Below are 25,778 nucleotides of genomic sequence, written 5' to 3' on the forward strand. Positions count from 1 at the left end.
AAAAATCCTGAAATCCAATGTAATGAAAATTAACTTAATTTATTCTTCACCTTGAAGCAATGGCCTCAATAGTAGACCTTTAGTCAGGGCTGTTTTGCAGTTGTTTGAGTTTTTGATTTGTTAAGCTTTTTAATGCAGCTGTGTCAGCTTTTTTAAAAGTCATGAGCTTTACTGAGATTTGTAAATTGGCATGTTTGCAGTTCCACAGTGGCATGTTGAAAACTCTCATGATGCATCTTTCGGAAAAACACAGGGTTTGTCAGCAGCAGTTCAAAAATTCAAAATTCAGATCCAAGTAAAATTTACAACCCAAATCTAAGGCTCCAGGGACATTTCTGGTAGACAGTTGTAACATTATGATGCTGTTTGTATTTGCCGGAAGAATAGAGGCAATTTAATCGAAACATATGGGAATTCTGAAGAGGCTTGACAGGATATACACTGAGAGGTTATTTTCTCTGACTGAGGAATCTATAATAGACTCAGGGTTAGAATCATTGAATCCCTGAAACATGGAAGCAGGCCATTTGGCCCATCAAGCGTACACCAGCCCTCTAAAGAGCATCCCAATCCCTGTAACCTTGCATTTTCCATTGCTAATCTACCTAGCCAGCACATCCTTGATACTACGTGAGGTGATTGCCAAATGTTATTATTGCTAGACTGTTAATCCAGAGACCTAGATAACGTTCCATGGACCAGGTTCGAATCCCACCATGGCAGATGGATTTGGGAACTAGACAGGAAAGTGGTATTGAGGCTTCTTAACGAGTGCCCTGTCATCAATCACCCCAACACTATTCTCAATCTACCTTGCTGTAATGCTTTACCTCGCCACTGAAAACCTCCCCGCTAGAGTGGAGCTAAGCTATAGAACCAGCAGAAAACCAGTGTCAGCAGCGGTATGATGTTTGTGTACATGCAACTTCAGAGGTCAAACTCCAGACCGTTGTCAGCAGCTTTATGGAGGTGTATGAGAGTAGGGGTCTTGTCATGAACGTGAACGAAATGACAGTCCCCCACCAACCTGGCCTGGCATTGTGGAGCAAACTCCCGGTCCTCAAGGTCCATGAGGGGGCATAAGGGATCATTAGCTGCATCCAATACCTTGAGTGTCTGGTTGGCCGAAGCAGTTATTGATGAAGAGACAAAAACAGAAGTTGCTGGAAAAGCTCAGCAGGTCTGGCAACATCTGTGAAGAAAAGATCAGAGTTAACATTTCAGGTCTGATGACCCTTCTTCAGACCTAACCCTGAGCTTTTCCAGCAACTTATGTTTTTGTTCCTGATTTAATCTGCAGTTCTTTCAGTTTTTATTGATGAAAAGATTCAGCACTGCTTCCAGTGTGCAGGGTGTTCAAGCACAAGAACATCAGGTCTGATGCCAGGCTAATGGTATGCAGAGCTGTGGTGGTACCCACCCCTCCCCCTCCCCAATATATGGCTCTTGGACGTGCACTGTCTACAGCAGGCAACTCAAGCCGCTGGAGCAGTACCACCAATTCTGCCTAAGCAAGATCCTGCAAATTCGCTAGGAAGAAAAGCACACCAATGCCAGCATCCTCCTCCAGGCCAGCGTTAACAACATTGAGAAACTGACCAGCCTTGATCAGCTGGGCACGTCCTCTGCATGGCTGACATGAGATTCCCCAAGTCATGCTTACTCCCAGCTCCAGGTAAGCCCCAGGTGGACAGAGGATGTGCCTCATGGATACCTCCAAGGCCTTACTGTTAAATTGTGGTATTCCCACCAACACCTGTGAATCATTGGCCCAAGATCATCCAAAGTGGAGAAAGAGCATTTGGGAAAGCGTTGAGCACCTCGACGGTTGCTGCGGAAGCCAGGTGAAAACAGCGTAAGGATGGTGCTGCAACACCCACCCTTTCCCACAACCACTTTCTGCCCCAAGTGTAGCAGAGTCTGCAAAAGCCACATCGGACTGTACAGTCACCTATCAACTCACCCTGAGGGTGGAAGAGAGTTGTCATCGTCTGCAAGGGAGCAGTAATGATGATCATTGAGCGTCAATAGAGTTTTGGTATCTCAAAGAATGGAAGGAGGTGGGAACCAGACAGGAAAGTAGTGTTGAGGCCAAGATCGGTCATAATAGTATTAAATGATGTATATATTAAAGATATAGATCTCAGTGTGCAGGAGAAAATTTCAAAGTTTACAGATAATCAAGAACTTGCAACTGCTCTAAACAGTAAGGGAGACAGGGTACAACTCAAAAGGACATAGAAGTTGGTAGAATGTGTACTTAGGTGGCAGATGAAGTTCAGTGAGAAGAAGTGAGGTGATGCATTTTAGTGGGAAGAACATAAACAGTATAAAATATGAGAAGGACAGTTCTCATGAGGGTACACAGCAAAGGGCCCTAGATATATATGTACATAGATCATTGAAGGTGGCAGGTGGAGAGAATAGTTAATAAAGCATGCAGTATTCTGGGCATTGTTAATAAGGTGCAAGGGTATCTCATGGGTAAGTAGAGAACAAGAATTTACAAACTAGGAATGGGCAATTCAGCCTCTTGAGCCTGCTCCACCATTTGATACGACCATGTTTGATCTCATCTTGGCCTCAGCTCTACTTTCATGCTCACTCTTCAACCTGGTATTAATTAAAAATCTGTCTGCCTCCTTAAATTTACTCAATGTTTCAGGTTCCTTTTCGTTCTTTGATAGTGAGATCCACAGATTCATGATCCTTTGAGAGAAGTAACTTCTCACCTGTTTTAAATCTGCTACCCTTTATCCTGAAACTATGACCTCTTGTTCCGTATTGCCCACCTGAGGAAACATCCTATCTCTATCTACTTTGTCATTCCCCGTAAGCATCTTACATATCTTAATTAGATTTCCTGTCATTCGTCAGAGAGTATAGGTATAAATATGCAATCCCTTTTCATAAAACAACCCCCCTCATCTCTGAAACAATCTAGCGAACTTCTTCTGAACTATCTCCGTGCAACTGCATCCTCTTTAAGTAAGGGAACAAATGTGAACAGTACCTCAGGTGCGGTCTCGCTAAGGCTTTGCAACACTTCCGTACTTTGATACTCTCTTTCTTTTGCAGTAAATGTTAACATTTCATTTGACTTCCTTATTATCTGCTGTAGAGCAAGGAGGTCATGCTGAATTTGTACAGGACACTTCTTCAATCTCATCTGGTGTATCCTGTGCAGTTCTGTGCAAAAGACTATAAAAATAAAGTCTCTATAGATCTACTGGACCATAGGGCTGCTCTCGTTAGAGAGACACAGCTTGTGGTGCTTGAAACATGAGGGTCACCACGCCTCGGGCAAGGGGAGAGGTTGGGAAGGAGAGTTCTTTATGGTAATCTCAACTGATGCAAGAATTAAACCCATACTGTTGGTGTCAGCCTGCATTGCAAACTGGCCTTCCAGACAACTGAGCTAGCTACCTTTACCAGACTGTAGGAAGGATGTGAATGCCTTGGAGAGGATACAAAATAACTTAAAAGAATGGTTCTAGGGATGAAAAACTTCGGTTATGAGAAAAGATTGGAGAGGTTGTAACTGCCCTCCTCATGAACAAAGAAACTAAGAGGATGTTGAATGAAAAGTTTCAAAATCATGAGAGGTCTAGATAGAATTGATAGATAGAAACTGTTCTGACCCATGAAAAGATCGAGAAATGAGAGTGCACCCATTGATTTGCAAAAAGTAGCAAATGTGATGTGAGAAAAAAAACTTGTGGTTTGGGTCTGGAATGCACTGCCCAGAAGTGAGGTGGAGGCAGGTATAATTGAGGCATTCAAGAGGACATTAGATAATGACTTGAATAAAAACAATGTGTGAGGGTATTGGGAAAAAGCAGGAGAATGACACTAAGTTATGATGCTTAATTAAAGAGCCAGTGCTGTCTTACATGATGGGCAATTTTCCACAGATGGCAGAATAGGTTATTCTCCTCCTACTTACAGTCTTATGCTGTAATGTATATGCTTTTTCTTGCTCTATATACCATTGTGAAGAAAAAATATGACGTGAAAATTGTGCAAAGCAATATTAATTGTATGTTATCTTTAATGGAATGGTATTTGCTCAGTAGTAAATGATAGCTCACAAAAAATGTTGAGGTCTTCACATTAATGTGTACGTCGTATAGTTGATTTAATTAATGTTTTGAAATATTATTCCTTTCAAATTATTCAGTATTTTTAAAGCAAACTCTGCTTACCAGGTGAGCGTGAAATAGGAACAGAGGGAAAATTGCTACTTTTAGCCCGTGAAGACAGAAAACTGCAGGGCATTGGACTTCTCAGTAGGCAACCAGTAAGTTTGAACATTTTATGCTGACCTGATATATTAATTCATATTGTGCAAAAATTAATAAAATAGGAAAAGCTTGAATATAAAATACAGTTTTTAGACTTCAGGCTGCACTAAAGTGGTTACAGCTATTAAGTATGTTTGAGGTGCAGTCACTGTCGTGATGTGGGGAACGTGGCAGCCAATTTGCAAATAGCAAGGTAGCACAATGAGCTAATGACCAGATAATTTAATAGTGATGTTGTTTGAAGGATTAATATTTGATTAATAAAAATGTTTCAGCTTTTAAATTATGTATGAGACAATTTATTTTTATTTAACTTCATGGGTTTCCACATGTATTTCCAGATCAAGCATTTCGGTTGGAATGAAAACAAGAGCACCAGAAATCTCGCTGAGTGACAAAATACTATTATAGAATTAAAAGCTTAGGCCTGAACCCTGTTTACTAGCAGAATCATTGTAACTAATGGCATGCCGAAGCAACCTAATGAGACTTTATAAACAGAATCAATGAATACAAAGGCAAGGAAATTTGCTTCATGAATCACTGGTTAGGTCACAGCTGGAGCATTACAGTCAGTTTTTGCATTACACTTTTGGAGAGAAACCAAAGCTTGAGAGCAGTACAGGGTTGATAGGGAATGCAAAACTTCAGTTACAAGGAGGGATTGGAGGATCTGGAGAATTGTCCTTCAAGCAGTGATTGTTGATGGGTGTTGTCCATTCAACCCGTAGCCTGCTCTATCATTTGGTGAGATCATGGCTGCTCTATGTTGCCACCATTTTCCTGCATTATTCCCATATCCCTTAACATGTTTAATTTGTAGAAATCTGCAATTTCAGTCTTGAACATACCAACAATTGTGTCTCCACAACTCTCGAGTAGCAAATTTCAATGATTCAACATAAAGTTGTCTTTTGTGTAATCCTATCTCTGTCCTAAATGGCACACTTATATTCTAAGACTCTGTTCCCTGATTCTAGATACCCAGCCAGGGGAACATCCTTCCTGCATATACCCTGAATTTTGTATATCTGTTTTGTTCTTTTAAACTTGAAGAGTAAAGATCCAGTCTCCTTAATCTTTCTTCATAGGAACATCTGTCCATCCTGGAAATAGTTTGGCATATGCCTTGTTGCACTCCCTCTACGACAAGCATATCTCTCCATAGGCAATGAGACCAAAACTTCAGACAGTACTTCAAATATGGTCTGAATTATGGCCTGTGTAATTGCAGTAATATTCTCATCCTTCTGTAATAAAGACTGATATACCATTTGACATCTTAATTGCTCGCTGTGCCTGCATGTTAATCTTCAGTGACTGATGAACCAGGGCACGCAGGTCCTTTTGAAATTCAATGCTTTTCAGTCCCTTGCCATTTAAGAAATACTGTTATTTCTGTTTTTCCTATCAGATACATTTGATTTCAAATATGTTATGATGCACCTCTGGAGCAGGTGGATTTGAACCCGGGAATCCTGGCCCAGAGTTCTGGACACTAGCCTTTTCTCTTCAGTCTATTTTTTTTTAAATGAAAACTTCACCAGATCATCCATGTTAAAGTATAGCTATTCCAGTTAAGGTTCTGCTCAATGGTAATGCCCAAGGTGGTGAAATTGGGGAATTCAGTGGAGGTGACACCATCGAATGTCATGGGGCAGTGGTGAGAATGTCTCTTGTTGAAGATGGTCATTGCCTGGCATTTGTGTGGCATGAATGTTACTTGCCACCTTTTAGATCAAGCGTGCATATTGTGCATGTCATGCTGCATTTGGACATGGCTACTTCAGTATCTAAGGAATCAAGAACGGTGCAGTCATGGCAAGCATTCCTAATTCTGGCCTTATGGAGGGTAAGTCATTGTTGAAGATGATTGGGCCTGGGACAATACCCTAAGGAACTCGTACAGAGATGTCCAGGAGCTCAGCTGACTGATCTCCAACAAGCATGTCCTTAGTACAAGCACTGAAGTGTTTTACCTCTGATTCCCATTGACTCCAATTTTGCTGAGGCTCCTTGATTCCACACCTAGTCAAATGTGGCCTGAATTTCCTGGCTTAGAGATAGTGCAGTGCTAGCATCCCTGTGATATCCCCTATATTCTAGTTTAAATATTTTCGAATCTTTCTGCTTAGAAATATTATTACACAACTCTGGAGCGGATGAGACTTGGATCCTGGCCTCCTTTCCCAGAGGAATGGTGACTGCCACTGCATAATAAGAGCAACCAAAGAATTTGGCGTTTTTTTTCTGCCTGAGATGCTGTTGCATATTTCTGAGCGTTTTCATTTTGCCACTCTCAACTCACCATGTTATTAATTCAGCAAACAATTAACAAGCACTACTCACTAGAGACAATGCAATAATAATGAATATAAGGGAAGGAACTAAATTAAAATTATGTTAAAGAAGTCAACTTTTTTTTTCTAAATTAACCTGTTCAAGGATGTTACTAAACTTCCTGGAGCTGGCGAAACTTGAACCTAGGCTTCCTGGCTCAGAGGTAGGTTCACTATCACTGTGGAGCTGGAGGAACCCAGCAGGCCAGGCAACATCAGAGGAGCAGGAAAGCCAATGCGGAAAATTGTTCTGAAGGGTCCTGATCTGAAACGTCAGCTTTCATGCTCCTCTGATGCTGCCTGGCCTGCTGTGGTCCTCCGGTTCCACACTGTGTTATCTCTGACTCCAGCACCAGCAGCTCTTACTATCACTGTCATTGTGCCGTAAGAGACACTAAAAGCTACAATTTGTAGCAACTACCAGCTCACTTCATGTAACCTGATAACATGCTCCTTGTAATCACATGTGTTATGAGAAAACGGTAGGATGGGAGGAACTTGAATCGGGTCTTCTGGCTCAAAGGTAGGAACACTGCCGCAGCACCACATCACCCTTTGGCCGTGAGCATCACCAGTTTTCAATCAACTCTGGAGCTGTTCTGTTTGAGCCTTACTTCTCTTGTGTTGCATTGTTAGTGTCCCTACCTCTAAACGAGAAGACACTGGTTCCTCCAGTCATGTGGAATAAGATTTCTGAACATGTTGATTAGAAAGCATTTTTGAGCCTTAAAGAATGTGTAATTCTAACTCTGACAACCCGTTTCACCATAATTAATTCGTCCCTCATACTTTTTAATAGTTGCCCTTGGATTACATTTTGAAAGTGATTTTCTCAAAATTCCTCATATTATGATCATCTTACCAAAGGCTTCTTTACAACATGATTATTTATTTATCCTTTTTCACTGCTCAATACTAGATAGAAACTCTCAAGATTATGAAATATTTTGATAGAGTAAATAAGGAGCAACTTCTTCCATAAGGAGAATCCATATCAAGAAGACACAGATTGGTAGAATTAATAGAATTGAGATCAAGTTTTTTTTTAGAACCAAGGTTTTGATCAGGAAAGCGGTGCCTGATAGGAAGGTGGAAAGTGATTCATTAATAATTTTCAAAAGGGAGTTGGATAAATATGTTCAGGGACACATTTCAGGACTGCTGGGTAAAAGGGGAGGCAGATGGGTCAGAGTCAACACTGGACCTGGAGGAACACTGCGAGTCAGGTGGCGTCAGAGGATTAGGAAAACGGATGTTTCTGGTGGGGACCCTTCTTCAGAATTAGATCATAGAACCCCTACAGTGTGGAAACTGGCCCCTCAGCCTTATGAGTCCACAGTTACTCTCAGCATCCCACCCTGACCCATTCCCCTGTCACCCACCTAATCTACACATCCCTGAACACTTGGGTAATTTAGCTCTGTCAATCCGCCTAACTTGCACATCTTCAGACAGTGGGAGGAAACCTCGGCAGACACGAGAATGTGCAAACTCCACACAGACAGCTGCACAAGAGTGGAATTGAACCCTGGTGCTATGAGGCAGTAGTGCTAACCACTGAGCTATTGTGCCGCCCTAAAGAATTCAAGAAGTGTCCCGACCGGGAACGTCAACTTTTCTGATCCTCTGCTGCCTGACCTGCTGTGTTCCTCCACCTCCACACCGTTTTGGCTCTGACTCCAGCACCTGCAGTTCTTGCTATCTCCAGGCAGATGGATCAACTTGGATAGCCCTTTACAAGAGCCAGCAAAAGTGCCCGCCTCCTGTGTTGTCACAAAGTGTGAAGCTGGATGAACACAGCAGGCCAAGCAGCATCTCAGGAGCACAAAAGCTGACGTTTCGGGCCTAGACCCTTCATCCGAAAAGGGGATGGTGAGAGGATCCTGAAATAAATAGGGAGAGAGAGGGAGGCGGACCAAAGATGGATAGAGGAGACGATAGGTGGGGAGGTAGGGAGGGGATGGGTCTGTCTGGGGAGGACGGACAGGTCAAGGGGGGCAGGATGATGTTAGTAGGTAGGAAATGGAGGTGGGAGGATGGGATAGGTGAGAGGAAGAACAGGTTAGGGAGGTGGGGATGAGCTGGGCTGGTTTTGGGATGCAGTGGCGGGAGAGGAGATTTTGAAGCTTGTGAAATCCACATTGATACCATTGGGCTGCAGGGTTCCCAAGCGGAATATGCATTGCTGTTCCTGCACCCTTCGAGTAGCATCCTTCTGTGTTTTGTTGTTTCCTGTTTCTTTGACAGAAGTCAATATAAGGATAATAGTTCACATAAAAATAAACCACATTATGAAAACAGTACAAATATTTCATTGAGATTTGGAGTCAAAAAAAGTAAATGTAACTCTTAACAGATGAATACCAAAGTACTATGCAGACAGTCAAGTTCAGTGCAAGAATGAAGCTCCCTTTCCTCCATTATTCTGTACTGAAACTGTTTTGATACATTTATGCGTTGCACATTGACTTTCAAGAAAAAAAGTCTTGTAGAAATGTATTTCTTATTGTATTTTTGTATTTACATTAATATTTAGTATTATCACAGACCACTATAATGCATGTGTTTAGATATGAATGTTTAATGCCAGTTTAGTTATGCTTTATATCCTCTGATCCAATGGATTGTGTCATGAGCTCTCTTAAGGGAAATTGAATGTGCTAGGCAGCTTGAGCTGCAATCTTACACTTATTTCTAAGCATTTCTTTTGGTCAGGAAATGTTACAAGAATTAAAAATGATGGCATTACTCTTTTTGAAAGAGATGAGAAGGACTGATAAAACAAAAAAATCTACGCAGAGGCATTCCTTTGATCTTAAATTAGCTTTGCTTTTGGTGGATGTGGAGTGTAATCATAATGCCTCCTCTTGATATCTTTTTAAATCTAGAAATGGCATCAAATATCCCAGATCCCTATCATATTCAGTCAAAATAACAGATAAATCTGACATGTTTCTGTGTTGTGAATTTTCAGATATTTATGTTTGAGGGGTCCGATGCTTTCAACTGTTGTACGTTCCTTTCAAGTACTCATATCCTTGCAGGAACGCAAGATGGTAACATTTATCAGCTGGATGTTCGAAACACAAAGTAAGTATGCTTTGTAGTAATACATTAAATCCACTTGGTGGTTAGCTTGGATGTTCCGTTCTTTTTGTGATTATATTGTCCCTCTTTTATAAAATCCTTTAAAAGCGTGGATTAGTAAATGCTAGAAAATGGTGTTCTACGTGGATGAACGTTGGGACGATGTTTCACTGTTTGCGTAAAAGATTTGCATTTAGGAATCAGAGATACAATTTTCAGATTTTGGGATGAACCCAGGTTGGGGGTGTAGTTAACACAGAAGGCATTGGTGAAAACAGTGGAATTGGCTGTCTTGAATGGAAGGGAAGCTAGGAAAAAGGTCTCAAGACTTGATGTTGTTAGATGAAGAGTGGGAGGAGATTTCTGTGGACCAAATGGTTAGTTTCTGTGTTGTAGATACTTAATGATGCTTTGGAACTAATTGATATTAACTTGCAATACTTAAGGAAAGAATCCTAGGTTTTTTTCACATGAACTCAACAAATATCTTCAAATTTGGTTTTTAACCAGTGTAAATCATATGGGGAATTGGAGAAAATTCCTTTAAGTATTAAATTTTAAATTAGGTTTTAATGCATATTTTCCATCAATACCTTAGCTATTCTATAATTCATTGGAAAATGTCTTGGTCAAATGCCACATCACATGATCTCAGTGTGCCATTTTCATGTATTACAATATTTAAGCAGCATATCATATGTATTCATAAATCTTTTTGCAGATTGTTATTAAATTGCAAAGAGTATCCTTATCAGTCAAAAGTATTTCTAAGTAGAAGCAAGAAGAAAGTTTAAAAGGCACATCAGCTTTGTCAGGTGCATGTATGACCGTCTTTACGAGAATGGAGAAGTTCAGCGAGGGAGTTCTAAAAAGTGGCATTGAAGCCACTGAATGCTGTGCTACTAAATGTGGGATCTATTTTTAAATAATGGTGGAGACATGTGGGAGGTGATCGGGTGACTGTAAGAGAGATTTTTGGGCAAAGATCAGAATTTCAAATGGGCAGTGTTGGAGACACAGGGGCCATGATACATAAGCAAGGATAATTAAGTGAATGTTGACCAGTAATGTCTGTAACATAAGTCACATGAAAAAGGCATCAAGCAGGATCTGCACAGCAGAGGGCTTGGAGGTAAGATTTATGAATAAATGGAAGTAAGTGATCTTGCAGGTAGCGTTTAAAGTTAGCCTAGAATTGAACAGAATGCAAAAATTTCTGGTAGTGGGAACCAAGGTCTAAGGCTCTGTTGTAGATACTGAGCTGGAGAACATGTAATAGATTGGGTCTTTGGGAGGTCGGAGATTATAGACAGTTAGTATGTTGTCGGCATACACGAATACTGACTGCATGTTGCTGATGTTGCTGCTGCAGAGCAACGTGCAGATGAAGAAAAGAGCAGAGAGGATAGATGCTTAGATATTATGTGAAGGAGAGCAAAACAGCTGAGGTTATTCTCAAATGGGTGGGAATTAAATCAGGTAACGGCAGGTCCATGGAGCTGGACATGGAAAGATTGCGGGAGGATGCAGTCGTCAACTGTAATAGATACTGCAAAAAAGAGGAATAAAGTTACGAACAGAGATAATGGGAACTGCAGATGCTGGCGAATCCAAGATAACAAAGTGTGAAGCTGGATGAACACAGCAGGCCAAGCAGCATCTCGGGACCATCTCTCTGATGAAGGGTCTAGGTCCGAAACGTCAGCTTTTGTGCTCCTGAGATGCTGCTTGGCCTGCTGTGTTCATCCAGCTTCACACTTTGTTTTCTTGAATAAAGTTACGAATCATGGTTGGAGAAGTCATTCATGTCATTTGGTTAAAACTGTTGTGATGTTGAAAAGGGTGAAGGCCATTTTGTTAAGTTCAGGGTTCTGTGATGTAGACATGATGCTGGGAAGCGGGCCTTGGAAAGGGACGGGCAGTTGGCGACTGGGTGAATGCTGAGTGAGATTTTTCAGGAAGCTTGAATGGGTAGTGGAACAGTTTGTGAGGGAACAGAACCATCTATTGTTGTCAGAAAGGATTTGCAAGTGCTGTTGGGGAGGAGTTAATCTAGGTTGGCAGGGATGAGAACCTTTAGAAGGAGTACAGTTTGGGGGAAGCAGAACGGGTGACAAAAGGTAGAAAATTTGTGACAATTTTGAATGAAAGGAAGGCAAACATCAAATACAGCCAGAATGCAAAATAAAATAATAAAAAAAACAAAGTTAAAGCCACTCTGTTTGAATGTCTGCAGCATTAACAACAAGGTATATGATTTTAAGGTGCAAATGAGGTAAATTGATGTGGTTTAATTACCATTATTCGGACATGGTTAAACAGAGACTGGGACTGGGAATTGATTACTTACAGATAATAGTTATTTAGGATAGAAAAGATTGAATGAGGGGCTGAGAAGGTAGCTTTGCTTACAAGGGATGAAGTAATCAATTATTGAGAAAGGATCTTGGAGCAAGGGGTCAAAATTTAGAATCAGTTTGGATGGACCTAAAAAGCAGCAAAGGGTAACAAACGTTGGTGGAAGTTGTTTATCGGTCACCAAACTGCAGGGGTAATGTTGCACACAATTATGTGATATAGGTAATATAATAATAATTATATATAGACCAATTAAATTTAATCAACACTAACGCAGTGAAGAGTAAGTACCTAGTATGTGTATGAGATGGATTTCTAAAGCACTCAATCAGTTATGATGCATGCTATTTTAGCTTTAATGGTATGTAATAAGAAAGAGCTAAATAATAACAGTGCTGTGTAGCAACCTTTGGGGAACAGTGACTGTAATGTCACACAATTTTCCTTTTAGTTTAAAAATGATATTCATTTTGAAATTAGGATCCTAAATCTGATGTACAGAAATTGGAAATCTTACAGGGGCCACTTTGGTTATGGTGGATTGGAAAAATGCAGGAAGGGATTTGGCAATAGATGGGTAATGACTTGCGTTTAAGGTATTCTGTGGTCCAAAACAAATATGTACTCTTCTAAGATGCAGAAACGCCACAGTAAAGGAGATTCAGCCTTGGCTAACAAAAGAAATTAAAGGTTGTAATAGATCAAAGAAAGGGCCTTTTAAGCGTGCCAGAGAAATTGGTAAGCTTGAGGATTGGGACTAATTTAGAATCCAACAAAAGATGACTGAGAAACTGATAAAGGGGAAAGAGAATACGAAATACAAGCTAGCTAGTGATGTAAAGGCTGATGTGTGAAAGCTTCTTTACATTATATTAGAAGGAAAAGATGCGGGCAGTATGGTGGCACAATGGTTAGCACTGCTGCCTGTCAGTGTCAGGGAACCCAGGTTCGATTCCAGCCGTGGGCGACTGCCTGTGTGGAGTGTTCATGTTCTCACTGTGCCCTGCATTGGTTTCTTCCGGGTGTTTCAGTTTCTTCCCAACGTCCATAGATGTGCAGGTTCAGTGGATTGGCTGTATTAAAAATTGCCCTGTAATGTGCAGGTTTGGTGGGTTAGCTGTGGTTAAAAGCCCCATGCAGGGATGGGTTGTGGGGTGGTTTGGATCTGGGTGGGATACTCTTTGGTGGGTCAGTGCATGCTTGATGGGCCAAATGGCCTTTTTCTACCTGTCGGCATTCTAAGATTAGCCATGAGAATGATAGTGACTTGCACTTGGAGACAGGAGCATTTACAATGGAAAGCAGAAGAATGGTGAAAAATATTAAACAAATGCTTTGTGTCTACTTTCATGGAAGAAAGTGCACAAAATTGGGGAGGTGATGGTCGAGTGGTATTACCACTGGATTGTTCATCCAGAGACCCAGATAATGTTCTGGGGACCCAGGTGCAAATCGTACCAAGGCAGATGCTGGAATTTGAATCAAAAAAAAATTTTTCTTTATTCACTCACAGGATGAGGGCATTGCTGACTAAGTAGCATTTATTGCCCGCCCTTAATTACGAGTCAGCCACATTGCTATGGGCTAGAACAGGTAAAGATGGCAGTTTCCTTCCCTAAAGGACATCAGTGAAACAGATGGGTTTTTCTGAAATTCAAAGACTTTTCCCCAGGGCAGGATTGACTGCCACGAGGGGTCATAGTTTTAAGGTGTTAGGAAGAAGGTACAGAGGAGACGTTAGAGGGAGGTTCTTCACCCAGAGAGTTGTGAGCACATGGAATACTTTGCCAGTGGAAGTTGTGGAAGCAGAGTCATTAGTGACATTTAAGCGACTGCTGGACATGCACATGGACAGCAGTGAATTGAGGGGAATGTAAATTAGGTTATTATTTTTGGATTAGGATTATTCCACGGCACATCGTGGGCCGAAGGCCCTGTACTGTGCTGTACTTTTCTATGTTCTCTGTTCTATAACAATGGATTCATGGTCATCGTTAGATTAGATTAGATTCCCTACAGTGTGGGGACAGGCCCTTTGGCCCAATAAGTCCACACCGCCCCTTGGAGCATCCCACCCAGACCCAACCCCATCCCCCTATAACCCACACACCCCTGAACTTTAATTCCAGATATTTTCTTGAATTCAAATTCCACCATCTGCTGAGGCAGGATTTGATCCTGGGTCTCTAGATTAACAGTCCAGCAATAATACCTCTAGGCCTTTGCTGCCCCCTAAAAAAAATCTAGAATTAAGAGTCTAATGATGAGTCAGTTTTCGATTGTTGTAAAAACCCGTCTGGTTCACTAACGTCCTTTAGGGAAGGAAATGGGATTGTTTTATGAGGCTAGTTTGAGTAAACCAAGCTTGTATTCTGAGGAGTTTAAAAGAATTGGGTCACCTTATTGAAACTTACAAAATTTTTACAAAGATGTGACTGAGTGCAAGATAATAAAATGTGAGGCTGAATGAACACAGCTGGCCCAGCAGCATCTCAGGAGCACTCCTGAGATGCTGCTGGGCCTGCTGTGTTCATCCAGCCTCACAGTTTATTATCTTGGATTCTCCAGCATCTGCAGTTCCCATTATCACTGTGACTGAGTGCATATGGTTTCTCCCCCCTTAGTGACTGTAGAATCAAGGTACACCATCTCGGACCAAGGGGCAGGCCATTTAAGACTGAATGAGGAGGCATTTATTTACTGAAGGTGGTGCATCTTTGGAATTCTCTATCCCAAAGAGCGGCAGAAGCTCAATCAGTGAATATGTTCAAGACAAAAAAAAAATGATAGTTTTCTGGATAGGAATATGGGCATACCACTGGAAAATGGTATAGAAGTAGGTGATCAACTATGATCTGTTTAAATCTCAAAAGCAGGCTTGGGTGGAATGGTCATCTGTTCCTATTTCCTATATTCCCAAGGGGAGCTGATTGGTTTAGAGTTGAATTTCTGTACGTTCGACAGAGAATAGTGCTTACTGGAAAAGACTCCTGTGCCGCAATCTCCTGGAGTATGCTTTTATATTTTACAAAGGTAGAAATAGCTCAATTTGTTTTTACCTTTGCAGAACTTCTTTACAGCTTATCCATCGATCGGGATCTCCGGCGCTTTCCTTGTTGCCCTGTAGAGAAGGCTTTGTAGCTAGCCATGGTAAGAAAGCATTTGTTTCTTCATTTCCATTGGTTCATTGCATGTGCAAAAAGACAATACAGGGAATAAAAAGCTCCATATTAAGAAATCTGATCATATTAGAAATATTAGAGTTAAATGTTGAAAACCAATCTCAACAACGTACTGTAAATAAGTAAGACATTTTGTCTCTTACAAACAAAAAGGCTCTAAGTTTGGAAATCTATTCCAAACCTATCCAGAATATAAACCAAAAGAACTGCAGATGCTGAAAATGAGGAACAAAAACAAAATGGCTGGAAAAGCTCAACAGGATTGACAGCATCTCTGAAGTAAAATCAGAGTTAATGTTCTGGGTCCGGTGACCCTTCCTCAGAACTGACCTGAAATGTTAACTCTGTTTTTACTTTCACAGATGCTGCCAGACCTGCTGAGCTTTTCTAGCAATTTTGTTTTTGTTTCTATCCAGAATATAATAATTTGATCCATCTCTATCTACATTATCTCGCAACTTTTTAGTGGTTCACTTTCCTTCACCTCTATTCAACCATCCCACCCTCCGCTCCTATCAAATTACTTGATTGCTTTCAACTGTTTAGAAACCTAGTCTAACCTAAGGTAGTTGTGGGCCAATGACCATTCTGGAAATGATATTAGACATCCAGTTATTTACTGCTCAAGCTTTCACAATGTTTCTTTCTCCCCTGGCTGGCGTTTTGCAATTTGTCCTTTGTAAACTTGAAGTTATCCAAAACTCAACTGCCTTACTTGTGTCAAGTCTCATTCACCTATTTCCCCCCATTCTCCCTGATCTACCTTGGATCTCAGTCAAACATTTATAAAATAAAACTCATCCTTGCTTTCATGTCCTTCTGTGACCCAATTTCTTCCTATCCTTGATCTGTGACAGACAAGAGACAGAGTTTGAATTTGATGACTGCTTGCTTCATTGCTACAGGTCTGATGCTTTGGAACAGTTGAGTAGCTCAGCTGAAAACTGAGCAAAATCATCCCAAGAAAGTATGAATGTTGACCAGAGAGAGCCAAAAGACCTTTCAGATTAAAGTCAAGCATTCAGCTATTTAGGAATGCATGATGGTGACTATGGAAACAAAAATACAAAAGGTCATAACTCAGACATCATATTTCTGATCACATGTTGACCCTTGAAAGCTGGTTTTCTTATGGAAACAACAATAGGCTTGTACTCATGTAATAGCCTTCCATTTGTTCCTTGCTGACACATTGTTTACACACAAGCATGATCACCATGATGCTATACCTCGACATTAGCACCCTCAGAAGTAGTGGGTGAGGAGTGAGAGTAAACTTCAAAAAAAGTTTTCATGCCGCCTAGAATTAATGTATATTAAATATGTAATAATGTGGCTTGTTTATTGGAGCATAGTCAAAATAGCTAAACCTCCAAGAGGTCCAAGGTTCAAGCACCATCTATTGCACAGGTGTGTCATAACAACGCTGAAAAGGTGATTAGAAATTATCCAATGAGCAGCCAAACCTTCAAAGCTGTCTTAAAATAGAATAGAATAGAATAGAATCCCTACAGTGTGGAAACCGGCCCTTCGGCCCAACAAGTCCACACCGAACCTCAGTATTATTTTGGATCTCATTTTTTCCAGGTGATGGAAGTTGTTACATTGTTCAACAGGATCAGGATTATGTAATTGAATTTACAGGGCCTGACTGTGACCCCATTTACAAGGTAAGCAAAACAATGATGGTTCATATTTCTATCAGTCCTGTTTGGTTGTCTCAAGTATGAGCATTAAAAAAACATTTGGTCATCTAATTTCTCTGTCAGTTGGGTTTTTAGCTTTTGACTATGAATGATTTGGACATTCAAATCTCTATATTGACATTAATGTTTTAAATACATCATATTGTATCCAGTGTTAAATGTGGCAAGCCGCCTTAACTTCTGAAAGTACAGAATTTAACTTTGTAAAGCATTCGCTGCAAAATACATTGTGTGTTTTAGACTTTCATTTAGTCATTGGGGTGATGGGCTACGAATTTAGGATTGTATTTTCTATGTCTGTTTTCAGTTTCTGATGAATTGGATACCAAAATCACCATTTTTAAGTTGAAATTTTCAGCTAACTCTGGAATCATTGTTGTGCAACTTAAAGGTTTTGCTGTAATATATCTAATAATTTAGTACCTACATATTCTGATTTTGTTCTTGTTACCAGTTATGGGAATCACCACTTCAGGGATGCCTCCTGCACCAGTACCTTTTGACAAATGTCCATGTATTGTTTAATATATGTGTCTTTTTAAACATTCTTGTATTTCAGGTAGTTCTGTGGGAGAAGTTTGCCTACACTTGCTCCAGGGATAGCATTGTGAGGAAGTACCAACTGCTGAATTTCTGAACTCTATGACATTGTTCACAAGGAGGGCTCTTCATTTAAAGAACTGGAACTTTAACCTTTCAAATACCATTGTTAAAAGTGCAAAATAATAACATTTGAGTCTTTGAACTGCTGGCCAGCATGCAGATGCTGGAAATTATGGTCCAATTTGTACATGCTAATAAGTCTAATACAAGAGGGTGAATTGCGCAAAAGTTGTTAAATGAGGTGCTCCTTTGTAGTAATTGCATTATGTCAGTCATTATGAATATTTTTATATACAGGAGAGTAAAACAGTTGCAAAATGCTGGAACTACTCAGGTCAGGTATCATCAGGTAGAAGGCAATAACGTTAATACTTCAAGTGAATAACCATTCAACGTAACTATGAAAAATAAGAGATGTCAGTGCGTCTTAAGCAAGATGTGGGTGAGACAACATGAAAACACCCCCTGTGAAAGGGTAGAAGACAAGCAAGTTTGGCCCTGCAAGTCTAACAGAATGATGATGGGGCAAGAAAAAAAATGAGAGATGTGCCTGTAGCAGATGTGCTATTTCTGAATATGAAAATAAGAGGGAAGCCAAAGCATGTAAAGAAAAGTAAACTAAATCAGAGGACAGAGTTTATAGTCTGAAATTGTTGAAGTCACTGTCAAGTGCCTCTTCGATAGATTAGGTGCTATTCTTCAAGCTTACATTGAGCTTCGCTAGAACAGTGCAGCAGTCAAAGGGCGGAGATGTCATTGTGAGAGCAAGGTGGAGAATTAAAATGACAGGCTATGTGAAGTTCAAGGTTATGCTTGTGGACTGGTAATTGATGTTCCTCAAACTAATCATCCAGTCTGTGTTTGATCTCCCCAGTTTAGAGAAGACCACACTGTGAGTAGTGAATACAGACTAAATTAATAGAGCGTGTAAATCATTACTTCACCTGGGAGAAGTGTTTAGGCCTTTGGTAAGAAGAGGAGGAGTAAAAATGTTACATCTCCTGTGTTTGCATGTATCAGTGCAATGGGAATGGGACAAGATGGTTTGAAGAGTGAATGACGGGAGCACCCCATTATTCCCAACCTATTTTATTCTCTTTTGATGTGTGTTTTGATTTTACTTTTATTCTTGCTTTCAGACGCCTCTTGGCTCACCTATGGGTTATTTTCTTTCTCGATCACTATTTCCTGTTTGACCCTGTAAGACTAACTCTTCTGCTATTCTGTTTCTCCAATCTTACACTGTATCATAAACATTTTTCTCTTTGTCCCAGCTGCTGCTTGCTGAAAAGATACTAAATCTCTAACTTTCCCTAAAAAATTTGGTGTTTCACTCTCCAAAGATGCTGCCTGCCCTGCTTTGTATTCCCAGTATTTTGTATTTTTATTCCAGACTTCTAGCAATCATAGTATTCTGCTCTTTGGTGGTTAAAAATTACACCGTGTTCTCCATTCTTTTAAATTGTCTGTGGAAATAATAGAGTTTAGTACACAGAATTGAGCTGTCATTACACAAAGAATAAAGGTTGTTCTGCAGTTGTGTTTCGGCTGTTTCTAAAAAAAATGTAATACTTATAGTCATGTTGCAATGCTATGTTGGCTCAAAATGTGGTAAGATGTGTTCCTCAATTTTTAACAATTTTTCTATTGTAATTATGCCTTCCATTTCATTAATAATTTGTTGATCACCAACAAGTTGTCAAGTCTGTTTGCCATGGCTGGAAATTTAATGTGAAATTTAATGTCCTTTTCTTGATGGGCATCTATGTAAGTTCGACTTACAAGAAACAGAGGCTTCTGTTACACCAGTCTAAACATGTGGACTAAATAACGCAGAACAAATGTTGTTCTGTGTGCCAAGTAACTACCTACTGCAAGTAATAATTCTGTTGAATCTTTTACAAAATTCCTTACGCTAGATGTGACTAAATAAATATATTTGGACCTTTTATCCGCGTTGACTTCTGAGGTGACATCAAAAATATGGCTCACTACTTGTGCTTTTGTTGTACTTACATTATTGTAGTGTTTTGTATTCTTTCATAGGATGTGGGTTTCCTAATCTGGGCCAGCATTTATTGTCCATCTGTTGTTGCCCTTGAAAAGGTGATGGTGAGTTGCCTTCTGGAACTGCTGCAGTCCATTTGGTGTAGCTACAACCTCAATGCTGTTAGGAAAGATTTTGACTCAACAGAACTGGAGGAACAATAATATATTTCCAAGTCAGGATGGTGAGTTGTTTGGACGTAAACTTGCAGGTTATGCTGTTCCCATATATCTGCTGCCATTGTCCAAGTTGGTAGTGGTTGCTGATTTGCATGGGGCTATTTAAGGATTCTTTGTGAAGTTCTGCAGTGCAGTTTGTAGATGAACTGTGTCAATGGTGGAGGGACTGAATGTTTGTGGATGTGGTGCCCAATCAAACTGCTTTGACCTAGATGGAATCAAATTTCTTGAGTGTTATTGCAGCTGTATTCATCCAGGCACATGCAGACTGTTCCATCACGCTTCTGAACTCTGCCTTGTAGATGCTAAACAGGCTTTGTGGAATCAGAACGTGACGACTTTGCTGCAGTATTTGTAACTTCTGGCCCTGCTCCTGTAGCTACAGTATGGCTAGTCCTGTTCAGTTTCTGATCAGTCGTAACTCCAGAATTATTTGATTTGATTTTATTGTTACATGTACTGAAATATAGTGAAAAGCTTTGATTTCGAGCGTATAGGCAAATCACAGCATGCAAAGGATGTACAGGTCAAAAAGACTTAGAAGCTTCCAGTTACATTGCAGATTACATTATTTGAGGCTAAAGTCTATTCAACAGTCTGATAATGGCAAGAAAGAAGTTGTTCCTAAATCTGCTTAAGTTCACATTCAGGCTTCTGTATCTTATAGTTCCTTATGATGTATTTTTCACTGTTTTTATTCAGTCGTGCGATGTGGGTGACACTGGATGGGCCAACATGTATTGCCTATCCTTGGTTGATAGTGGGGAGAGAGACCCTAAGCTCTTTTTAAAAAGTACCTGAATCTGTGCCTTAATTGCTGTAAACTACAGGTTATGGATAGATTAGGGAAAGTCAGCACGGTTTTGTGAAGGGAAGGTCGTGCCTCACAAACCTTATTGAGTTCTTTGAGAAGGTGACCAAACAGGTGGATGAGAGTAAACCGGTTGGTGTGGTGTATATGGATTTCAGCAAGGCATTCGATAAGGTTCCCCACAGTAGGCTATTGTACAAAATGCGGAGGAATGGGATTGTGGGAGATATAGCAGTTTGGATATGAAATTGGCTTGCTGAAAGAAGACAGGGTGGTAGTTGATGGGAAATGTTCATCCTGGAGACCAGTTACAAGTGGTGTACTGCAAGGGTCGGTGTTGGGTCCACTGCTGTTTGTCATTTTTATAAATGACCTGGATGAGGGCGTAGAAGGATGGGTTAGTAAATTTGCAGACGGCACTAAGATCAGTGGAGTTGTGGATAGTGACGAAGGATGCTGTATGTTGCAGAGAGACATAGATAAGCTGCAGAGCTGGGCTGAGAGGTGGCAAATGGAGTTTAATGCAGACAAGTGTGAGGTGATGCACTTTGGTAGGAGTAACCAGAAGGCAAAGTACAGGGCTAATGGTAAGATTCTTAGTAGTGTAGATGAGCAGAGAGATCTCGATGTCCATGTACACAGATCCTTGAAAGTTGCCACCCCGGTTGACAGGGCTGTTAAGAAGGCATACAGTGTTTTAGCTTTCATTAATAGAGGGATCGAGTTCCGGAACCAAGTGGTTATTGTGAAGCTGTACAAAACTCTGGTGCGGTCGCACTTGGAGTATTGTGTACAGTTCTGGTCACCGCATTTATGGGAAGGATGTGGAAGCTTTGGAAAGGGTGCAGAGGAGATTTACTAGGATGTTGCCTGGTATGGAGGGAAGGTCTTACGAGGAAAGGCTGAGGGACTTGAGGCTGTTTTCATTAGAGAGAAGGTTGAGAGGTGACTTAATTGCAACGTATAAAATAATCAGAGGGTTAGATAGGGTGGATAGGGAGAGCCTTTTTCCTAGGATGGTGACGGCGAGCACGAGGGGGCATAGCTTTAAATTGAGGGGTGAAAGATATAGGACAGATGTCAGAGGTAGTTTCTTTACTTAGAGAGTAGTCAGGGAATGGAATGCTTTGCCTGCAACGGTAGTAGATTCGCCAACTTTAGGTACATTTAAGTTGTCATTGGATAAGCCTATGGACGTACATGGAATAGTGTAGGTTAGATGGGCTTGAGATCGGTATGACAGGTCGGCACAACATCAAGGGCCGAAGGGCCTGTACTGTGCTGTAACGTTCTATGTTCTATGTTCTATGTTCTGCCTGACTAAAGAGGTTGTAGGAGGTCTTTGATGTTGGCCACCTTTCTATGATAGCAGTCTGTGTAAATAGAGGCCTTCTTGACTGTTACATTTATGTGGGAAGTCCAGGACAGGTCGTCGGTTGTCATCACTCCAAAGCATTTGATGCTCTTCACACTCTCAACCTCGGTTCTGTTGATGTAGCTAGGAACGAGTTCTCACCTTTCTTTCTGAATTATCCAATGAAAGTTGAGAATTGGTGAGTGAGGTTCACAGTTTGACCTCAACGTTAAGGTTATTTAGCAGTTGTTTTTATGGAATATAATAAAACTGTGTTTCACCGTTTTGAAAACCTGGATTATTTACCTTTTCTCTATTAGAAGTAGGTCCAAATCGTTAGTTTTCTTGAATATTGAAAGCATTCATCCTACTCTTCCCTCGTTCGTTCTTAATATCTTTTTGAAAGCAAGGTGCCAAGAATAGTACACTTACAATTCTAATGTGGCCAATGAATTTAAATCTTTAAAACAGAATATGATTAGAAATAAAAAGGTTATGATTATGTTCCAGACCATAAAATCAAAGGACAGTTTACTTTTGCTGATTGGATAATTTCATCGGTTGATAATCAAATGCATTTCTACTGTAGCAGTTGCCCATCTGTAATACGGACATTGCGTACCTTCTGTGCTATATTACTTTATTCCCAAATCAGATTCTTTATGACATATACATTTTGCAAAGAATGTGTGAAATAGCCATTATGTCATGTAAACAAAAATACAGCTGTCAAAATATTCCATGACAATATTTAAAAATAAATCAAATTAATAACCTCACTGAAAATTCGCCATTTTGATCTCCAGCCTGTTGTAGTGGTGTCTCTGTTATGCAGGAGCCACCTGAATCCCAAATGACTCAACTTTAATAGAGCCTATAATTCAGCATCATCCTGATAATTGATCTCAAGTAGAACATGTACATTTCCTAAATGTTAGACAAGGAAATGAATCACTTATTCAAAGACAGAGGGGAAATACTGCATTAAGCAAGAAGAGAAAATTTTGTTGGGGGATGAGAAAGCAAAATATTGAGTACTTGTTACAATTTGTAGTAGTTCTGTACACCACATTGGACTTGTGGAAAAAATGTTGCTTTTGTAAGTTGACTTATGCTTCCAGTGAACTGAAACTTCATTTTATCTATGTAGTGAATCAGTTGCAGTATGCCTCTGGACTTACAGTATGTCTTCTTTATCAACGTGTTATATTGAAAATTATGTTGTATACCCTAAAATAACTGATCCTTTATTTAAGGCCAAAGTCATTGTGACCTTGTTAGCATACACTTAACTGTATGATACAAGCAATATTGTGAGACCAACTAAAAGAAGTATTAGAGCCAGAGTGTTTTGCTGATTATAGCCTCATGTTTGAAATCTATAACAGCTACATAAATTTTTTGGCACATTTGCTTGGGAATGGTTTAAATAAGTAAAAAAAGCAGTTTTAATGTTCTTTATTTTCTTATCAGTGATGCTGGTTTTGAGGTAGAATTATCAGGCAAAATACTCCGGACAGGACTGTCAGAACAGATAATGGCTTTTTGCCCATTTGCGGCAGGTTTACACACATTATAAAATCAATATTGTCTTGATAGGAATAATATGAAGCAGTAAGCTGCATTTTGAAGCTGGTACCTGTCCTCCACACTGAATATTGTAGTTGCTGACTCCATTAACGCATACCCAATAACCTTTCACTGAACTCAATGCTATTTATTTGTATTGCACACTTCTTGGAAAGATGTTCCTGTCACCCCACTTTAAAAACAGTTCAGAACTGTCTATTCACATACTATTTAGGAGCAGGAGTAGTTCACTTGGCTCCTTGAGTTTTCTGTGCCATTCAATAAGATCGTAAGTGATCATAATATTCCATATTCCCAACTTTGGATGATCAGCATTTTGAATGGCAGAGTAGGCTTGATGGACCAACTGGCCTACTTTTGCTGTCATTTTTATGTTTAAGAAGAACCTGTCTACCTCTGCCTTAAAAAGTATTCAAAGGTTTTGCTTTCCTTCTCCTTTGAAGGAGAGGAATTCCAAAGATGCTCAACCCTATGAGAAAAGTATTATTGTTAAATTAACACTCTTTTGTTTTCCCTCTGTAAACTCTAGTTCTAGATTCTTCCATAAAATTCTTTGTATGCTGCTGAGCACGATTCTGGAACCACAACTCTGAGCACACATTTGGTAGGTATTTCCAGGAAGTGCGATTGACCCTTGGCCTTAAGATTGCTGACATTCCTTTCTACCATTCATTTTCCTTACTTTCTCTTGCTGATGTGTTATTGAATAATTGTGTCCCTTTGTACAGGAGTTTCCTCCAAGTTGATTTGTTCTGAACCAGGGTCTCCCATATGTAGTTTCCTTGGCAGAAACTTTCAGGGAGTCTTTTGAAATGTTTCCTTTGTCCTCTCATTCAAGTGCCTTCCTCGAATTGGACGAAGATGATTTTCTTTGGCAATCCAAACCCAAGCATCCTAAGCATGTGACCAGCCCAGCAGTTGGAATCATAGAATTCCTACTGAGTGGAAGCTGGTCATTTGGCCCAACGAGTTTACACCAACTCTCTGAAGAGCTTCCCACCCAGACACACACTCTCTTACCCTATTCCTGCAACCTTGCATTTCCCATGCCTAATTTACCTGGCCCACACATCCCTGGACACTATGGGGTGATTTCACATAGTCAGTCCACCTAACCTGCACATCTTTGGGCTATGGGAGAAAACCAGAGCACCCGAATGAACTGCACGCAGACACAAGGAGAATATGAAAACTCCTCACAGACGGTAGACCGATCTGGAATTGAACTGGGTGACTGGCGCTGTGGGCAGCAGTGCTAACCATTGTTGCTACCCTGTTAGTTTTGGATTATCATGGCCTCAATGCTGATGCTGTTGACTCATTCAGAATGTTGATGTTAGTGCACCTAACCTTTTTAGTTGATGTGGAGAATCTGTCTCAAACACTAATGATGATACATCTCCAGGGCCTTGAGGTGATATCTATACATAGTCCAACTTTTGGATTCAGAGAGAAGAGTCAGAAGGATAGCTGCGTTATACACAAGGATCTTGAGACTCTCATCGTAGATGTCCAAAGATAATGCTCACAGATCGGTGTGGATACTGCATCCAGTGTCAGGGAGGAAATATTCCATGTTTGAGTGGATTTCCCTCTTAATTTTGATGCACTGGAACATGACCTCGGATGGGCTGGTAAAGGAGTTGTCGAGGTTGAGACCGATTCTTCGGTATGCTTCTGTGAAGGCATTAAGTGAGGCTTGAAGATTCTCTTATGAGAGTGGAGATGACATTGTCATCTGTGCACTGAGGTTTCACAAGTGACATTGAAATCCAAGAAGAAAATGGTATCAACCTGTTGATGTAGAAAGTTTCTCCATCCATCCAGTAGACACTGTCCTCACCACTTGTTCTTGACAATGTGAAGAATGGTATTGATGAAGATGGAGAGAAGAATGGGGATGATGACTCATCTCTGTTTGACTCCTGTCTTCACCTCAAATGATTGTCATATCACTATTGGTGAAGATTGTCACATACATTTTGTTGTGGAGGAGATGGAGGATATTGATGAATTTGGCTGGACAGCTGGCCTTTGACAGAGTCTTCCATAGCACTTCCTGATTGAGTCAAAGCTTTGGTCAGATCAATGAAGGCCATGTAGAGTGGTTGGTGTTGTTCCTAGCATTCCTGTTGGAGTTGCCAAACAGTGACAATCATGTCCATAGTTCCACAGATAGTAGGAACTGCCGATGCTGGAGAATCTGACATAACACGGT

The 25,778-nt window shown here is 40.4% G+C and overlaps 1 protein-coding gene across 5 annotated transcripts in view; it reads left to right on the plus strand.

Moving 5' to 3' along the window:
* LOC125453540 (proteasomal ATPase-associated factor 1-like) overlaps window positions 1-21,061 on the plus strand; it is a 44,389-nt gene extending 23,328 nt beyond the window's left edge. For 4 of the 5 annotated variants that reach the window (XM_048533275.2, XM_059646756.1, XM_048533278.2 and 1 more), the window contains 5 exons: window positions 4,209-4,300; window positions 9,618-9,733; window positions 15,156-15,238; window positions 16,858-16,940; window positions 17,536-21,061. In XM_048533275.2, coding sequence (XP_048389232.1) covers window positions 4,209-4,300; window positions 9,618-9,733; window positions 15,156-15,238; window positions 16,858-16,940; window positions 17,536-17,613 — 452 coding nt within the window. In that variant the 3' untranslated portion in view covers window positions 17,614-21,061. The remainder of the gene's footprint in view (window positions 1-4,208; window positions 4,301-9,617; window positions 9,734-15,155; window positions 15,239-16,857; window positions 16,941-17,535) is intronic. The other variant, XM_048533276.2, reaches the window with a different exon arrangement.
* Window positions 21,062-25,778: the final 4,717 nt, after the last annotated feature.

This window comes from Stegostoma tigrinum, chromosome 6 (assembly GCF_030684315.1).
Source record: "Stegostoma tigrinum isolate sSteTig4 chromosome 6, sSteTig4.hap1, whole genome shotgun sequence".
Taxonomy (NCBI): Eukaryota; Metazoa; Chordata; class Chondrichthyes; order Orectolobiformes; family Stegostomatidae; genus Stegostoma; species Stegostoma tigrinum.